Source organism: Dysidea avara, chromosome 5 (assembly GCF_963678975.1).
Source record: "Dysidea avara chromosome 5, odDysAvar1.4, whole genome shotgun sequence".
Taxonomy (NCBI): domain Eukaryota; kingdom Metazoa; phylum Porifera; class Demospongiae; order Dictyoceratida; family Dysideidae; genus Dysidea; species Dysidea avara.
In genome coordinates this window covers 7,347,599-7,365,183 of record NC_089276.1, presented here as the reverse complement: position 1 = coordinate 7,365,183, position 17,585 = coordinate 7,347,599, and the positions used below count along the sequence as shown (strand labels likewise).

The following is a 17,585-nucleotide window of genomic DNA, read 5'->3' as shown; positions in this document are numbered from 1 at the left end:
GTAGAGAGTTCAGCTACAAACAAATCACCCTGTAGAGAGTTCAGCTAGAAACAAGTCACCCTGTAGAGAGATTAGCTAGAAACAAGCCACCCGTAGAGAGTTCAGCTAGAAGAAGTTACATTGTAGAGAGTTCAGCTACAAAGAAGCTACCTTGTAGAGAGTTCAGCTGCAAACAAATCGCCCTGTAGAGAATTTAGCTACAAACAAATCACCCTGTAGAAAGGTCAGCTAGAAGAAGTTACCTTGTAGAGAGTTCAGCTACAAACAAATCACCCTGTAGAGAGTTCAGCTACAAACAAGTCACCATGTAGAGAGTTCAGCTAGAAGAAGTTACATTGTAGAGAGTTCGGCTACAAAGAAACTACCATGTAGAGAGTTTAGCTGCAAACAAATCGCCCTGTAGAGAATTCAGCTACAAACAAATCACCCTGTAGAAAGATCAGCTAGAAGAAGTTACCTTGTAGAGAGTTCAGCTACAAACAAATCACCTTGTAGAAAGTTCAGCTACAAACAAGTCACCCTGTAGAGAGATCAGCTAGAAACAAGCCACCCGTAGAGAGTTTAGCTAGAAGAATTTACATTGTAGAGAGTTCAGCAGTTTAGCTGCAAACAAATCGCCCTGTAGAGAATTCAGCTACAAACAAATCACCCTGTAGAAAGATCAGCTAGAATAAGTTACCTTGTAGAGAGTTCAGCTACAAACAAATCACCTTGTAGAGAGTTCAGCTACAAATAAGTCACCCTGTAGAGAGATCAGCTAGAAACAAGCCACCCGTAGAGAGTTTAGCTAGAAGGAGTTACATTGTAGAGAGTTCAGCTACAAAGAAATTACCATGTAGAGAGTTCAGCAGCAAACAAATCGCCCTGTAGAGAATTCAGCTACAAACAAATCACCCTGTAGAAAGATCAGCTAGAATAAGTTACCTTGTAGAGAGTTCAGCTACAAACAAATCACCCTGTAGAGGGTTCAGCTACAAACAAGTCACCCTGTAGAGAGTTCAGCTAGAAGAAGTTACATTGTAGAGAGTTCAGCTACAAGAAACTACCATGTAGAGAGTTCAGCAGCAAACAAATTGCCCTGTAGAGAATTCAGCTACAGACAAATCACCTTGTAGAAAGATCAGCTAGAAGAAGTTACCTTGCAGAGAGTTCAGCTACAAACAAATCACCCTGTAGAGAGTTCAGTTAGAAACAAGTCACCCTGTAGAGAGTTCAGCTAGAAGAAATTACGTTGTAGAGAGTTCAGCTACAAAGAAACTACCATGTACAGAGTTCAGCTGCAAACAAATTGCCCTGTAGAGAATTCAGCTACAAACAAATCACCCTGTAGAAAGATCAGTTAGAAGAAGTTACCTTGCAGAGAGTTCAGCTACAAACAAATCACCCTGTAGAGAGTTCAGTTAGAAACAAGTCACCCTGTAGAGAGTTCAGCTAGAAGAAATTACGTTGTAGAGAGTTCAGCTACAAAGAAACTACCATGTACAGAGTTCAGCTGCAAACAAATTGCCCTGTAGAGACAAACAAATCATCCTGTAGAAAGATCAGCTAGAAGAAGTTACCTTGTAGAGAGTTCAGCTACAAACAAATCACCCTGTAGAGGGTTCAACTACAAACAAGTCACCCTGTAGAGAGTTCAGCTAGAAGAAGTTACATTGTAGAGAGTTCAGCTACAAAGAAACTACCATGTAGACAGTTCAGCAGCAAACAAATTGCCTCGTAGAGAATTCAGCTACAAACAAATCACCCTGTAGAAAGATCAGCTAGAAGAAGTTACCTTGTAGAGAATTCAGCTACAAACAAATCACCCTGTAGAGAGTTCAGCTAGAAACAAGTTACACTGTAGAGAGATCAGCTAGAAACAAGTCACCCTGTACAGAGTTCAGCTAGAAGAAGTCACATTATAGAGAGTTCAGCTACAAAGAAACTACCATGTAGAGAGTTCAGCTGCAAACAAATTGCCTCGTAGAGAATTCAGCTACAAACAAATCACCCTGTAGAAAGATCAGCTAGAAGAAGTTACCTTGTAGAGAATTCAGCTACAAACAAATCACCCTGTAGAGAGTTCAGCTAGAAACAAGTTACACTGTAGAGAGATCAGCTAGAAACAAGTCACCCTGTAGAAAGTTCAGCTAGAAGAAGTCACATTGTAGAGAGTTCAGCTACAAAGAAACTACCATGTAGAGAGTTCAGCTGCAAACAAATTGTCTCGTAGAGAATTCAGCTACAAACAAATCACCCTGTAGAAAGATTAGCTAGAAGAAGTTACCTTGTAGAGAGTTCAGCTACAAACAAATCACCCTGTAGAGAGTTCAGCTAGAAACAAGTCACCCTGTAGAGAGATCAGCTAGAAACAAGCCACCCGTAGAGAATTCAGCTGGAAGAAGTTACATTGTAGAGAGTTCAGCAGTTTAGCTGCAAACAAATCGCCCTGTAGAAAATTCAGCTACAAACAAATCACCCTGTAGAAAGATCAGCTAGAAAAAGTTACCTTGTAGAGAGTTCAGCTACAAACAAACCACCCTGTAGAGAGTTCAGCTACAAACAAGTCATCCGGTAGAGAGATCAGCTAGAAGGGTCACCTTGCAGAGAGGTCAGCTACAAAGAAATCACCCTGCTTCATCTTTTCTTCTTCCTGTAGTAAAGAAAAAATGATGGGTTAAAAAGCCCTAAAGCCGGCCATAGGCCAGCTTTGGGGTATACAAATACAAAAAGAAGTGAAATCTAATCCAAAACAGCCAAGCTGTAAAAAAAGAGTGCGGCCCTGAGAAAGGCTATGGTGAAAAAAGATGTGAAATCCAAGGTGGCGGCCAAGAAATGGCTGTGATGGTAGGTTAATGGTAAAAATTTTAATAACGACAATTCAAGTGAATTTTGTGCCGCTTGCCTTTCTCAGGGCCGCACTCTTTTTTTACAGCTTGGCTGTTTTGGATTAGATATAAATTAGCTTTAGACAACTGTGTAATCACTAAAAGGCACCTTGTATATTGGTTATTTTTTACTCCAGCTTCACACACAACGTGAAGCATTGCACCAAAAATGACGCATGCACACAATTATTTGTTCTATTTAAAGATCGCCTCAGTTGCTAAACTCTTTTTATTGCAATAGAACGAAAGTGCTATCTGGAGGAAGCAGTTAAAGAAAGGCTACTACGAATAATTCTTCATTGATGTATGGCAGCGCCCGCCCCTCGACAGCACATTTGTGGTGAGCAGTGAAAGCATGATGAAACGGTAGAATACGGATACTTACAGGTACAGTTATGTAATATTAGGTAGGCATCACGTGATTAGTAAGGATAGTCACATGAATTCTTTGTTTTTTATTGCTTGGCATAAAATCTTCCCTTTATAGTGCACTTCCCTGTAAAGTTACCTTCACAATGCATTTATGCCAGTGACAGTGGCAAAAAAGCTTGTCATTAAGTACTTAATGACAAGCTTGGCATAAACTCTTTTCTTTAGGGTTAAAGAATGATTGGCGTAAAATCTTGTCTTTAGGCATAAAGACAATATTTGTCATTATACGCCAATGTATGTATGACCTACGTGTTGTAGACGTTGCTATACTGATCAGTCTATGCCTCTCGTCACGCTGTGACTAATCCTACTAATGAATTTCCAGCAAAATGTCCTAATTCTACTAGCGGATGTCCTAATTCTAGTAGCGAATGTCTTAATTCTACTAGCGAATGTCCTAATTCTATTAGCGAATGTCCTAATTCTACCAGTGAATTTTCCTAAACCAACTAGCACACTACTACAGTAGATTCCTAACCCATTTATATAACTAAATCCAAAACTGGGAATCGATACCCACAATTAAATCTACCATGCTATGCTATAAAAGCAAAGTAAGTAATTTGGCGATTGTGGCAAGGCTTTGAGGATGCCACATTTGCTTTATATGTTTCCAAATCTGGCAAAAGTATTTTTCAAAATTGGCAAGTTTTCTGATTACAGTTTCCAAACTTTGCCAATTTAGTGCTTTCAAAAATTGGCAAAATTGTTCTTTCCAAACTGGACATATTAAAATTTGCCGAATGCGGCATCTCAACAACCTGATTCGGATGGTTCAGACGAAACCCCCTTTCAGAGGCAGAATTTTTTTAAATTACACCAAATCTTACAGCCCTGGAGCTCTCCAGTAGCTACTTGTCCACTGGCGCTCCCCTGTACAACTCTTGGAGTCACATCACATTAATGCTGAACCATTGCAAATCTTATCTATTGCATCGCGTGATCAATTGTGCGTGTGATGCACGGGGCACGAGTGAAATGATGAATGACTGTTCAATGGTTGGTTGAGACATATTACAAGGCAGCGGCTGCTAAACTTGAGTAGTTGTGTTACATTTATGACCAGTGTGACATTCTGTTTTTCATAAAATCAATTCAAAATCCATCCGATCATTTCAACATCCGGACCTTCATCAAATTCTGTCATCATTTTACCAGTCTAAGGTCTTCTTCCAGTAACAAACTTGAACATGTTTTACATTATCTAATCAACAAAGAAACTTCTACTTCAACAGACTTCCTCAAACTTTCAACAGCTTACCAGTAATTGACCTAACTCAACCCTTTGTTACCATTAAATTTCTACTAACTAAAATCCTATGGCAGCATTTTATGAGAAACTTCGATCCAGCCAACCAGCATAGTTTCCATTTTACATGTCCTTGTAGCATCTGCTCCAAACATCCCAAGCCACCCAACTGTGATACACTTAGCAGCTAATTGTAATTATGATAAGTACTTAATTTGAGTTATGGGGTCTACTTACCAGATTACCTTTAGTGCAATTGCGCACGAACTCACTTTTATTGTTGTGCAACACTGTACACCTGTAACATTGCACTATAAAGCTAAATAATTGAATTAAAAATACATGTGTCAGGTTAGCACAAACTGTGAATTGTTGATGTATATTTTCCTGATGAATGGTTTGTTTATTTGCTACGGCATGTTGTGGGCAGTTGATGTCTCGAACATACTGGAGTACAAGTCTGCAAGTCTGAAATTATTGACCATCAACAGGAGGACCAGCTGAGAATAATGTATATAGCTGGAAAGAATTAGTATTGCCAACTAGGGGACTCGAGTGTGGAGGGCTTCCGTGTGGTAGGAAATTGAAGTTGGCTGTCAGTATGCTGTCTGGAAGAGAAGATTTTTACAATAGGTTTATAGTTTCTATAAGCAGCAGTGTGTAGGTTTTAGCTAGTTAGATGCACAAACAGCACCTTTTAATGTTACTGCCTAAGGGTACATTTTTGTGTATGCATCATTTTCGTTCAAACATGGTCTAGGGGAAGCACCCAGGCCTTCCCCTTAAGACATTCCACTACGCTCCTGATCTTGTATAGCTACATATAGCTATAATAGCACATTTTCTACTTGACTGGAGGCCACTATACTGATAGTGATGTTAGCATTTCAGTGATGTTACACAATGGCGGATCCAGGATGGGGCATTTGGGGCAAATGCCTCCCCTCCATTCAAGAAATTGCATACACTGAAGATCGAGATACTCTAATAGAGCAGTCGATTACTCTAATAAAGCAGTCACAATGTTCATGAGGCAGTGTAGCTTACCTATGAAGCTATAAATAGGATTTTATTTTACATAACAGACGGGATATATTTGGTAAAGGATAACTAGCTATTATTGTTGTGACCTTTTTTTTTTTTTTGGTCTTCAACTGTTTTTCCAAGTGTTTTTCAGCAAGGTGCCCCCCCTCTTTCCAAACTCTGGATCCGCCCGTGCTACATGCGTATTCCTCCACGGTTTATTAGCTCCTCTGCATGTGTTGTAATATTTACAGCTCATACATGTTATCTTCGATACACTGGCGCAAGATTACCGCATCACACTATGATTCATTATCGCCGCGGCGAGCGTCACTAGATTACTTTATAGGAATGAACATTATAGTCTAGCTACAAGTTCGTTGAGTCAGTGGAGTTCTTCCAAACAAAATATGACTTTCTTCAAGGCAAATTTTGCTGTTCTGCTCATATATGGCTGGCTAATACACCGTGGACAATCTATCGTCGGATTGCCTGGTAAGTATATGTGAGGGAGCTATATATACTACGTAATAGCTAACTAACAACGAGTATTCTGGACATCAGTGAGGAGTAGGGGCCTACTAGAAACACGGGTCAGTCACGTTAGCCAGTGAGTGCCATGCATGATATTGATGCATTTGACTTGAGTTGACTTCTGCGCCGAAATGCATGCAACCGTCACTCGTGGCGCTACATAATCTGATAGTATGTTTGCTCGAAGCACATGATTGGCCGCCCAAAAGTTGATGCCAGGCAGGAATAGGTCTCGCCTGCATGCATGCATGTAGACTAATACCTACGTATCTAGAAACTAATTTATTAAGTGCGTATGGTGTAGCTAGCTGTGGCAGATGGCGGCAGCTGAAGGTTAACCAATACAGTATAGCTACGTAATTAAAAGTTGTAAGGTTTCACGACAATTATAGTTAGATAGTGAGGGCATATAGGTAATGCCTTATACTACTATACCTATAAGGTACGTATATGGTGAGGGTAGCTCCGACAAGTTATTTTAACACCTTCTAAATGAAACTGATCTCATTGATAGGTATTTCTTAATGAGTTGATAGGTATCTCAGTTGATAGGTTGATAGGTATTTCTTAATCATATAATCCAATCATGCATGTTAATCTTGTGTAGTCATAGCCAGGTCACTTTGTTTTTGTATTTGTGCAAATATGATATGCTCTAAATGTGTTGTACATAACATGTAGCTACTCCCAGGTTCGGAAGCAACATTGTTTTGGTCGAGCAAATTTCTTTTGGGTTGACACAATATTATCTCCAACCTAGTCAGTTTCCACGAATGGACTGTTGATACAAAATATTGGTCAGGCTCTTGCTTGGGCTACCTGGGTGGTTCACCCAGCCCTAAATCCTGTGATGCATGTAATGATAGTTCAGATTTGCATCAGTAGTTTGCAAATGTGAACTATCATCTCCTACACACATCATATACCTCACTGAAGTATAATTTATGCTCATCGCATTAAGTTTTAGAGTTTATTACATATGCACAAACTGAATATACATTTTATATTTTATTGTCGTGTATGATAGTACATTCGAATCAAGATAGGGAGAACAGCATGCATCCTGCAGTAAACAAGAGTCATATTTCATCCCTAATTCAAATTGTAGTCATCCAATAATCAAGATTGTAATTTTATAATAACTGGCTTTACAGCACATCTGTTTGAAGCACTATGTATTTTTAGTTTTCAAGGACTAGTAGTAGTTATAGACGATTACTGAAATACTCATCTCTTAATTGGAAAAATAAAAACATGCGATACACTGTATCAGTAGCTATCTATACAGCATGAGAGAATTATAGCTATGCACTTATTGTTTAAGTAAAGTAAAGTAAAAGTGGCTCATAATAGCTACCATCACTTGTCCAATAATTAGCAGCAATTGCATGCATATATCAACAAGCATGCCAAGAAACTCTCGTTAAAAAGCAATTTATTTATAAATCAGATTTAGTTTAAGTATTGTGTAATCCATGTTCAGTGATCCAAAGTTTATTATCCATACCACAACAAGCATTTAAGGTAATACAAATTCAGAGTTAAAATTCATTAGAAAAGAATGTTATAATTGTTTGGGTAAAACATGTGATGATTGTTCTGATTACTACTAAAAGCATTCATTACCAGTCCATTATCAGATACTTTTAAGTACAATTGTTCTGATAGGCTGTTTCAAAAAGGCTATTTGTGTGGTACACATGCATTGAAGAAATCCCAATTGCTTATTTTGTAGGAACAATATGTCATAATAAAGAATTACCGCGCATCGTATTTAACTTTTTAATACTAATTACAAGAAGTTTACGCTCATTGCTCTCCTTTTCCTAGATCTGGATTTCATGCAATCTAAGGTATAATAATTATCATTGATTATGTAGAATTCATTATACTCACTAATAGTATGAATACAATCTGGTTCTATACTATATAGCAAAGTTCTGTCACGTGACTTATACATCCGATGATGTGATAAAAAGTGAAGAGAATCTACAGTATATAACAGTACTAGCTAGATGATGAAAGATGCCTTATATGTTAAGACAGTACAGTATGCAATATATATGTACAGGGACCTAGACACAGGGGTAGCATAGCCACAGAGTGGTTAGTATACAGGAGCCCTGGAAAGGCTTACACTAATTAAATTGCATCACCAAAATAATTATTTTAATAAAGTTCACATCAAATTTGCATAACATGCTGTGTATTATTTCTAACAGCTGCTATTTCTATGCATCCAATGGATCAGTTTGCTAATATTGGTGACAATGTTAGCTTTACATGTGAAGCTACAGGAGGCTTTGGTCAATTCACATATGCCTGGCTTTTAAATGGTGTTGTATTGATGGCTGATCCTGGACATTTATCAGATGTCAACACCACCACTTTGATGATAACTAATGTCACAGCTACTGATGAGGGAAATTATAGTTGTTTTGTATCTGATGGAAATACCAATCTTACCTCTAATGAGGCTACTCTGTTTAGTAAGTCTGTTGTACGAAACTTCAAAGTGTATTCAAGTATCTTTGCCAATTCAACATAGTCACATTTTGCATAATATAAAATAAATCAATGATGTGATTATGGTCAGTTTGGTGAGTAAATGACAAATTCAAAACTTGTGTGTAAACATTAGATTGTTGCATACCAGTGTATTTTAATACGTGACCAGATTTGTGGAAAGGAGTCTTCCACGCACATCCAATTTACCAACTTTGATGATCCATAGCTTCATATATGTTGGAAAAGCTATCACCTTGAAATTTGGACAGCTTAGCATTAGCTTGTATACCTTAGTTATGGTCTTCCAAGTTTATATATAGAATTGGATGTCCGTAAAAGATCTTTCTACAAATCCAGTCACATATAGTAAGACATCACTTGACAGGTATTCAGATTTCTCACATGTTACACAATATTAAGTAGTTATTTAATGTTAACTGATTTTGCAATTGAATTTAATACAGTTGCTCCATTCAATGCTAAGGGAATTTGTAGCTAGATTTTTGACAAACTGCTACAAACAGTTTTCCTAGTTTTACAAACTGTTTTCTAATAAGTAATGAGACAATTTTGTGTTGCATTAGGTGAACACATTCTTTGAATACTTCATAATCAATGGTCCTTGGGAAAATAGATAAAACATCAGATAGCAATGCTGTAAGTAATAGTCCATTTTCAATATATTACTAAAGCATGCAATTAAGTTTATGGCTTCTTGGTTGCTTTATGTAAACTGAAAAAAATTGTCTCCAATGCATATAGCTATATTTTGCCTTCTCTTGTGTGCAGTCATGATTGATGAGTATTATAAAACTTTAGAAAGTTCTGGACTGTTCATGTTAGTAGTTTGTCCTAGGAGTTCATCAAGTCCTTTGAAGTTACTGTGTAGCTACCACAGAGCATGAAATTAAATGACCATGAACATATCATAAAGCAGTGACAAACCCATACTGTATCAAAGAAAAATGAGGTCTCGAAAGGAGATGATGACCTTAAGAGCCTATCACTTTAGCTGACTGCTTTGAAAAGGTAGTAGTTGTGATATAAAAATGTTTTGAACTTAGGCATGGTGAAGAGGTGGTTTTTACAATGAGGTGGTCTTTATAAAATGTGAATATGAAATGGTCTTAGTAATAAGATCATGAAGTATTCCTTAGCCATTTTGGGGATCTAATTACAATGTGGTGTTTGTGCAGAGGCGGCCACTAAAAGTTATCAGTAAACTTTAGGATATTCTTGTTTTATTTAAACAGTTATAGTCAAGTAAAAGGTTTGTTGATTGGTGTCAATGGGACTGCACATCAGTGACTTCTGCTGAAATATACAATGTCCCTTGAGTTGTACCCTTCATGTTGTAGATCAAACCATTTAACACATTATTATTATTATATTTATTACTGTGCAGCAATCAAAAGATTATAACGCACAGGTGTGATCATAAAAGTTACTTAAATTATTACAAAACTCATTAGGGGTAGAGGCATTAATTTCATCAGCAGGGAGTTGGTTCCATAATTTGATGTTGGGTGAATATACAGCTTATTGCATCATCACTTGACTCGATGTGTTTTGGGAAGACATGCACTCTCTCCAGGGGCGGATTTAGGATTTATAAAAGGGGGGGCTAACTCAAGGTACTAACTAGTCTCTTGGGTAGAGGTGTGCGAAGCACACTTCCCTATGGCTCTCTGAAGCATTTTGCTAATGGAAAAGTTTGGGTAGGTACAGACAACCAAGTACATGATGCACCCCTCTCACTTGCACAACACTGAATGGGTGCATGTTAGAATAATAATGTTGAAAGTGGAAAATTTTGAAATTTGAACAATACAAGGTTGAATCTGAGAGCATTTTCAATGGGAATTGTGTACCTGAATTAAGTATTGCTGTACATATTAACTACACAAGTAGATGCATGAATGAAGCCCTTTAAACAGACTAATGCACTTCATTGTATGTATAAGTGCAGGCAGATTTGGAAAAATTCCATAACAGAACCAACTACATGTTTCCAGTGAATGTTCTATTAGAGTAGTTAGCTGACTGCTCTATTAGAGTATCTCGATCTTGTACACCTCCAATGTTGATCCGGGTCCTTGTTGCATAAACTTTAGCATAAATCCACTGATAATACCTTGGAAAGATGTTTATAAGGTGGTTTTATGAGTATTTGCATCATTAGTGATCATATAATTATGCTAAGACAAAATTTCATTATAATACTCAGCATATTGATCTAGTAAAGCCTAAAATATGAAGGGGGGGGGGGGGGGGGGGGGGGGACTTCAGCCCCCAAAGTCCCCCCCTGGATCCGCCCTTGCTCTCTATTTTTTATCATACACTACGATAGTAGTGTATAGTAGGGACCACAAAGGAGTAGGCATGATCCACAAAATAATAGACTATCACCCAAAAAACTGTCTCAATTTCCCCGAACGATGATCAGGCAGTATTGGTTAGTTGAAACTAAGCCCAAACAAGCTTTCAGATCGACCCAAAACGCTTTCAACAAGTTGCTACGGAATTTTAAAAATAATAATTGTGACTGGATTTTGGAAAAACGATCCAAATCGCACATTAGAAGTTTCGAGATAAACGGTTTTAAAGAATTGAAGCCAGCATAACTCTCCAAGGATAGCAAGCACGCGTATGAAATTTACACAAAAGATGCATCAATCTGTTACCTTTCAAGCCACTTCCAGTACTTGTAGCTGCTTGTACAGTTTCCCGCCAAATAAGATAGAAAATCTGAGCAGTTGGACGAGCGAAGTAGTATCACGAGTGCTCACAAAGAGGTGGAGGCTGGGGGGTAGAGGCTGGGGGGTGGCGGGGAGGGCAAGAGAGAGATAGACCTCAAAATGGAGGCAGGCCACGATTGGAGTCCAGACACGAGATTACAGGGCTGTGCTGGCTCCTTAGTGGCTGATATGTAGCAAAATCTACAGAGAACACGTCTGGCCAACATTACAAGGCTGTCCACCGAGGGGTCCGCCACGCTTTAAATCTAATTTATCTGAGATTCAAATCTCTTAGAATCCCCATGCAATCTACAAGAATCTTCTCAAATCTCCGAATCTCTGTGAAATCTGCCAAATCCATTAAAATCCATGGAATCTTTAAAATCTTCCTAACCTTCGTGACAATCTTTTACAATCTTTAAAATCTCGCTGAAATCTTTGAATCTGAGACTACCACAATCAAATCTTAATCTTCTTGTTAGTAAATTTCAGTAAACGTTTGGATATTTTATTCTAGCTCTTGCTTGTTAACACGTATTCTTGCACCTAGGCCTGTTCGTCCACGCGTACTGTGCGATTATTGGGTTCTTGCAGTCTACGTATATTGCCAGAGATATAGCCAGTTGTTCCCGAGGTTGTTTCTTCTTCGCAACGCCTTTAGCTACTTGACAAACTCGTTGGGACAAGCTAGTTAGTGACCCTGACTCGGATCTTTGTTAGGTGAGTCTACATACTGAATTCACACCTGTGAAAAGAGTGAGCATGGTGCATGTACGGATTCATATTGCTCCTGACATAATAGCCAAGATAAAACTCCAATAGCTAACAGCTACATCTCTTTAGTGAGCTCTTTAGCTAAATCAGGAGTAGCTAGCATGTCTCGTCAATATTCACATTCTTGAAAATCATCATGCAGTAATTATAATCAACACATCTCAATCTCTATATTCTAGATATAGTATAGACCTTGATATAGACTAGCCAACATTCATGCGACAAATGAAAAGTGTAGCTACACATGTGGGATCCCTGCTTTTAGTGATGCGAGTAGTGATATTTGCTATGTAGTTTAATTTGTTATCCCACTCATATGGGACCTCAGCTGTGAAGGCTACACTGTTAAAATTCAGGTGTACCAAAAGCACCTTTAGGGGTGTCCAGTTGCATGTTTAAAAACAACTCCCTTCAGGTGTTAGAAAAGGGTGCTGTGGTGACACTTAGAGGGTGTGAAAAAAGAGTGCTAAGGTGCTGCAAGAAATATAACACCAGAGTGTAAAAGTGCTACAAGAGGTGTAAGTCCAGGGTGTGTGGTGCGGTACACTGTTAATTTCCAACACTTTCGTGGGGGTGGATCTCCTCCTATACCTTCATTTTCATTGATGATATATTTAGGAAACACATATTATGACCTGTGAAATACAGTAATTCAACATGATTACAAGTACACTTACTTGCTTGTCTACACTTTATATGTAAGTTGCAATTTGTACTTATAACGTAACTACCAAAGAAACTTTTAATTGTGGGATTTCATTCACAGAAACATCCTTGCAGGTGCAAAGGGTGTTCCCATTACACCTCATCAATGAAATATAGTTGTATTGATTATCATAATTATACAGAAGTGCAGCACTTCATGCATAGTAAACAAATTTCCTTTAGCACAATGTAAAAGCATTTATGCAGCTATTGTTTGGAAAACCAATCCATATTAATGACCGAATTTGACAAAATAAGGCTTACACGCACATCCACTTTATGACTTTGAAGTACCATAACTCATTCATTATGTAGGAGTATGCCATTAGTTTCCAATTTTGAACTGGTAATTTACTATGCTATGGAAGGACTTTGTGCAAATGTTAGGCCAATAGCTTGCTGAGTAGTCAAGTTACAGCTGGTTAAAGTCAGAAAATTGGATGTGTGTAAAAGCCTCGTTTTGTCAAATCCGGTCACATATTTATTGGTTTAGATTTAAAATTGCCAAAGCACACATATGAAATTACACCAGAGATGCATCTATTTATTACCTTTCAGATACTTGAGTATTCCTGCCAAATAAGAAAGAAAATCAGATAACTTTAATGAGTGAGCTAGCTAGCTCACTACAGTAAAATGCATATTTGTGCATATGTGATGAATTAGATAATGTCTTGATTGGTGTTCAGGGGCTGTTTACAGCACAGTCCACAAGTGCAGTCAGCGACTAAATGTGATATGCATGAAATGTACTTAGGTGGGGTAAGTAATATGTAGGAGATAATAGTTCACATTTGCTATTTAATGAGGCAAATTTGAACTATCATCTCCTACACATCACATACACCACAGGAGTTCACACTATGTACAACATGTTTGGAGCATATCGCATACACATGACACTTCTTTTGTAGTGGAGGTAGAATCACAGCTGCTCACAAAGGAGTGGAAGGTGGGCTGTAGAGGAGTGGGAAATAAAGACTGCAATTGAAATCCAGACATGCATGAGGTTACAGAGCTGTGCTGGCTCCTAAGTGCCTGGTATATATGCAGCAAAAGCAATTATCAACACAGAATATTATGTTGGGCAACTAAAATAGGCCATTCACCAATTCCTGTCAACCCAAGACAGTCAACCTTACCAAGGCCAGAAATTTCCATTAAACTTTTCACACCACCTGCACCATTAAAGCCAGCGTCAAGTAGTTTGAGCTTAAAACCATGAACTAGTATGGTAGTATGGCAATACTCTGGTATTTGATTTTGTCTGATGTGCAATTTGTATCAGTTTTGTAAAATCTGATACTGTTAATAGCTACTATTATATTTCACTTGAAACTGCAGGTGTTTATCTTGCATGATAATTCAGGGCAGGTGCTGTTGTCATGGGGGCCGATAAATCACTTGGCCCATAAATAAATTGCAGTCACGTATTTCTGCCACATTTCTAACAGTGTTAGTAACTGTATGCGATTACATGTACATTACACCCTATCATGAGGTGTTAGACCTCTGTTTAGGGTTTCCAATGAACAATTAAGGGTGTTTACAAAATGGTAACACCCAACAAGTGTGACTATAAACCTCTTATGGTGGTAATTATTTTCAAGGGTGTTGCAACAATACCCCCTTGATTTTTAGAAAATCATAGGTGTCATGGTAGCACCTAAGTTTTAACAGTGTACTGAAAGCCTTTGTCAGTATAGGGAGTCAGAGACATGCTGGCAAGAAGAATACAGAGAAGACTAATAATCCTTGCTATGGCTCCATAACCATAGGCACACGTCTTGATTGTATGTGGCTGTGGATCAAGTCACAACACGGCTGGCTGGAGTCTCTGAAATCTTAAGGTTTTGGTTACAAAGAATTTGCATGCTTTTGAATATTCCTGCACTGGTATCTTGTGCCAGCATCCCACAACATTAAGCTCAGGTATGAAAGCTTAGTCCAATTATAATTAGCTATGTAGCAACATGCACTATGTAATGTGTAAGCTTAACTCTACCATGCCAGCAAGTAATGTGTCCAAATGATATCACACTCTTAGCTGAACAGATTCGAGCAGATTAAATTACTATCTCATCTATTACTGGTTAGTGAAAGATAACAGGAGATGAAGCAGCAACCTCAGGAACTATCCACTACCAGTTTGGAAGTTGATATACTTGCGCTGAACGCATGAACACATCTGATACCTGATACCTTGAAATGCATGAACGCATCTGATACCTTCGCTTAGCTGAGTTTATGTACACATGTATATACATACAATTTACAATACACGCACAAACTTTAACAAGCATGCTAGCTAATAATTTATATCTCAGTGGGTCAATGTCCATATCACTTTGCTAACTCAGGTAGACAGTTGCACTACAAGTTATATTATATATAAGTGTGGAATCTATGTGTAAAATCTAATTGTGTGGTATCTTTGATATCATATTATTCCACATTTGCTGAAGTCAGCTACACCATTGATATGCTGAAGTTCCTGTACACAATTATCGAGACAATTATGCAGTCCAACTGTCAGCAGTTGCAAGAGATGTCTAAATAATGATATAGCTAAAATGTACACAACTTGCATGGACATGGCAAACATGATGATTTTAGACATAGCTATTATTTGATGCATACAGTACTATAATACAGCTATACATGTGCGGCATGAAAATCTAGGGCAAAGTAGTAGTTAATAATAGTATAATTAAGCTTTGCCAACTCTAGTGTGAGATTTACTGAGCTTATGTGCGCATGCAGGGCTATTTGATTTGATTGAATGCTTTAGCTACAGTGACTAGCACTGAAGTAGTTTGCTATGTCACTATCTTGGTTGCTCAGTACAAATGAAGTATGTACAACTAAAGATCTAGGCATTTTTTCATCACTACTGAGATCACTACAAGGAGAGCTAGCTCTTAGTCATGATTACTTACTATGTGAGGTAACTGTATAGATGCATTGGGAACAGTTCCATTAGCTGTAGGCTAACTTGCTACGTGTCAGCGGGCAAAGCCGCCAATTTAACTAGGCTAATTAGCCACATATACTAAGCTCTATTGCTGGTAGTATGCAGTATTGCAATAGCTAAAGAGTAGCCCCTTCAGTAGACTCGTACCTCGACTCATACCAGGCACAGAATACGGCTCCACAGCACTACAACATAGTATTTCAAATCTTAACTGAAATCTTAAAATCTTGTAAAATCTTTTCAAACCTCAGTCAAAATCTTGAATCTTTCTTAAGATTTCTCAAATCTCAAATCTAAGTACTGCGTTACGGACCCCTCGCTGTCCACCGATTCTTGCCAAGCCAGGTCCTTCACAAGGCCTGAAACCGCCATTTGGGCACTCTACACCACCCAGAAAAGACGTCTATTAAAACCAGCCTCGTGTAGTTTGAGTAGTGCTGAGGGTCAAAACTTGTGGTACGATAGTGTAGCTATCCACTGGTGGTGTTAGTTTGATTTTGCCTGATGTGCGATTTGGTTCGGTTCTGTAAAATCTGGTCACAATTTATTTAACGTAATTTTCTACTGACTGAGTAAGTAACTGACTGACTGACTGATGCCTTCAGACAAGCGTAACTCGATAACGGCATGTAACGGCTAAGGCTACGGGCTTGATTTTTTCACTGTTTGACGTCACTTCAGCCTGACAGGTGCCTTTTGGCATACCGCAGTACGTACAATGCATTCTTTATGGACTTGCCAGTGTCCTCCTTTGCGTCCCATTCATCTTTGCTGACAGCGAAAAGCGAGGCGAAAAGTATTAATTTGGCGATAGCACGTGATGGCTTCCCTTCGTAACGGAAACCGCCTGTATTTGTCATAGTTGCTATTTTGATATCAGAGGTGCTTTTCAAACAGTTCTTGATTCATGCTGCTGTGTAACGGGTTGAACATAGCCGACAATGAAGCGTAATGGATACTTTACTTTTCAGACGATAATTGATATATAACTGGGGCTGGCGGCACCATTTCTTTTGGTATGCATGGATTGCAGAGGTGCTTTTCGAACAGTTCTTGATTTGAAATGGGTTGAACATAGCTGACAATGAAGCTTAAATTGCGTAATGGATACTTCACTTTTCAGACAATAATTTTGGGGGATACGGTGCCATTTCAGATGCGGTAGCCATATAGCTATGCATGGGTTCACCAGTCATACTTATTATTTATAAAAAAAAGTTAACAAACAATACACAGAAAAATTTGGAATTTTCAACTAGAGTAGGGACTATAGCACATCGATAAAAGGTACTGAAACAAGCTGGAGTAGTGCACGATATTAAGGCCAATCCAAATAAATTCTCTGTTTCCCGTCCACCACCCGCATCTGGTTACTGTTAGCTCTAAATATTCGTATTCTTCCATTATTTTTCGGTTATTCTTGCATACTGACAGGCTCAGTAAAAGCATCTTGAAACAGTGTAAGCTCATGTGTCAGCAGTGCTATCAAGTTGACACATCGATAAACACAAACTTAAGGAAGGAAGGAACGAGCTAAGCATTCTTTTAAGCAGCCTTTTATGGTTGTGCCGGACAAAAAATGGCTTGAAAAGCTGCCAATCTTATATTGAAATAATGAAAATGGACTCCCCACCCGCATGCAAGTATACCTGAGTCCAGGACGGGAAACAGAGAATTTATTTGGAATGGCCTAAATCAAAGTAAAACTTTAAGAAGTGTGCATAAGAAGTGTTTTATCCCTACTGTGCATTTCTTGAGCACAGTAGGGATATAACACTTCT

At 38.3% G+C, this 17,585-nt stretch overlaps 1 protein-coding gene across 1 annotated transcript in view; it reads left to right on the top strand.

The window, feature by feature from the left end:
* The first annotated feature begins 5,930 nt into the window (after positions 1 to 5,930).
* The window catches only part of LOC136255344 (neural cell adhesion molecule L1-like), a 69,249-nt gene continuing 57,594 nt past the window's right edge, over positions 5,931 to 17,585 (top strand). Inside the window, exons 1-2 of the mRNA XM_066048082.1 lie at positions 5,931 to 6,066; positions 8,328 to 8,594. Coding sequence (XP_065904154.1) covers positions 5,982 to 6,066; positions 8,328 to 8,594 — 352 coding nt within the window. The 5' untranslated portion in view covers positions 5,931 to 5,981. The remainder of the gene's footprint in view (positions 6,067 to 8,327; positions 8,595 to 17,585) is intronic.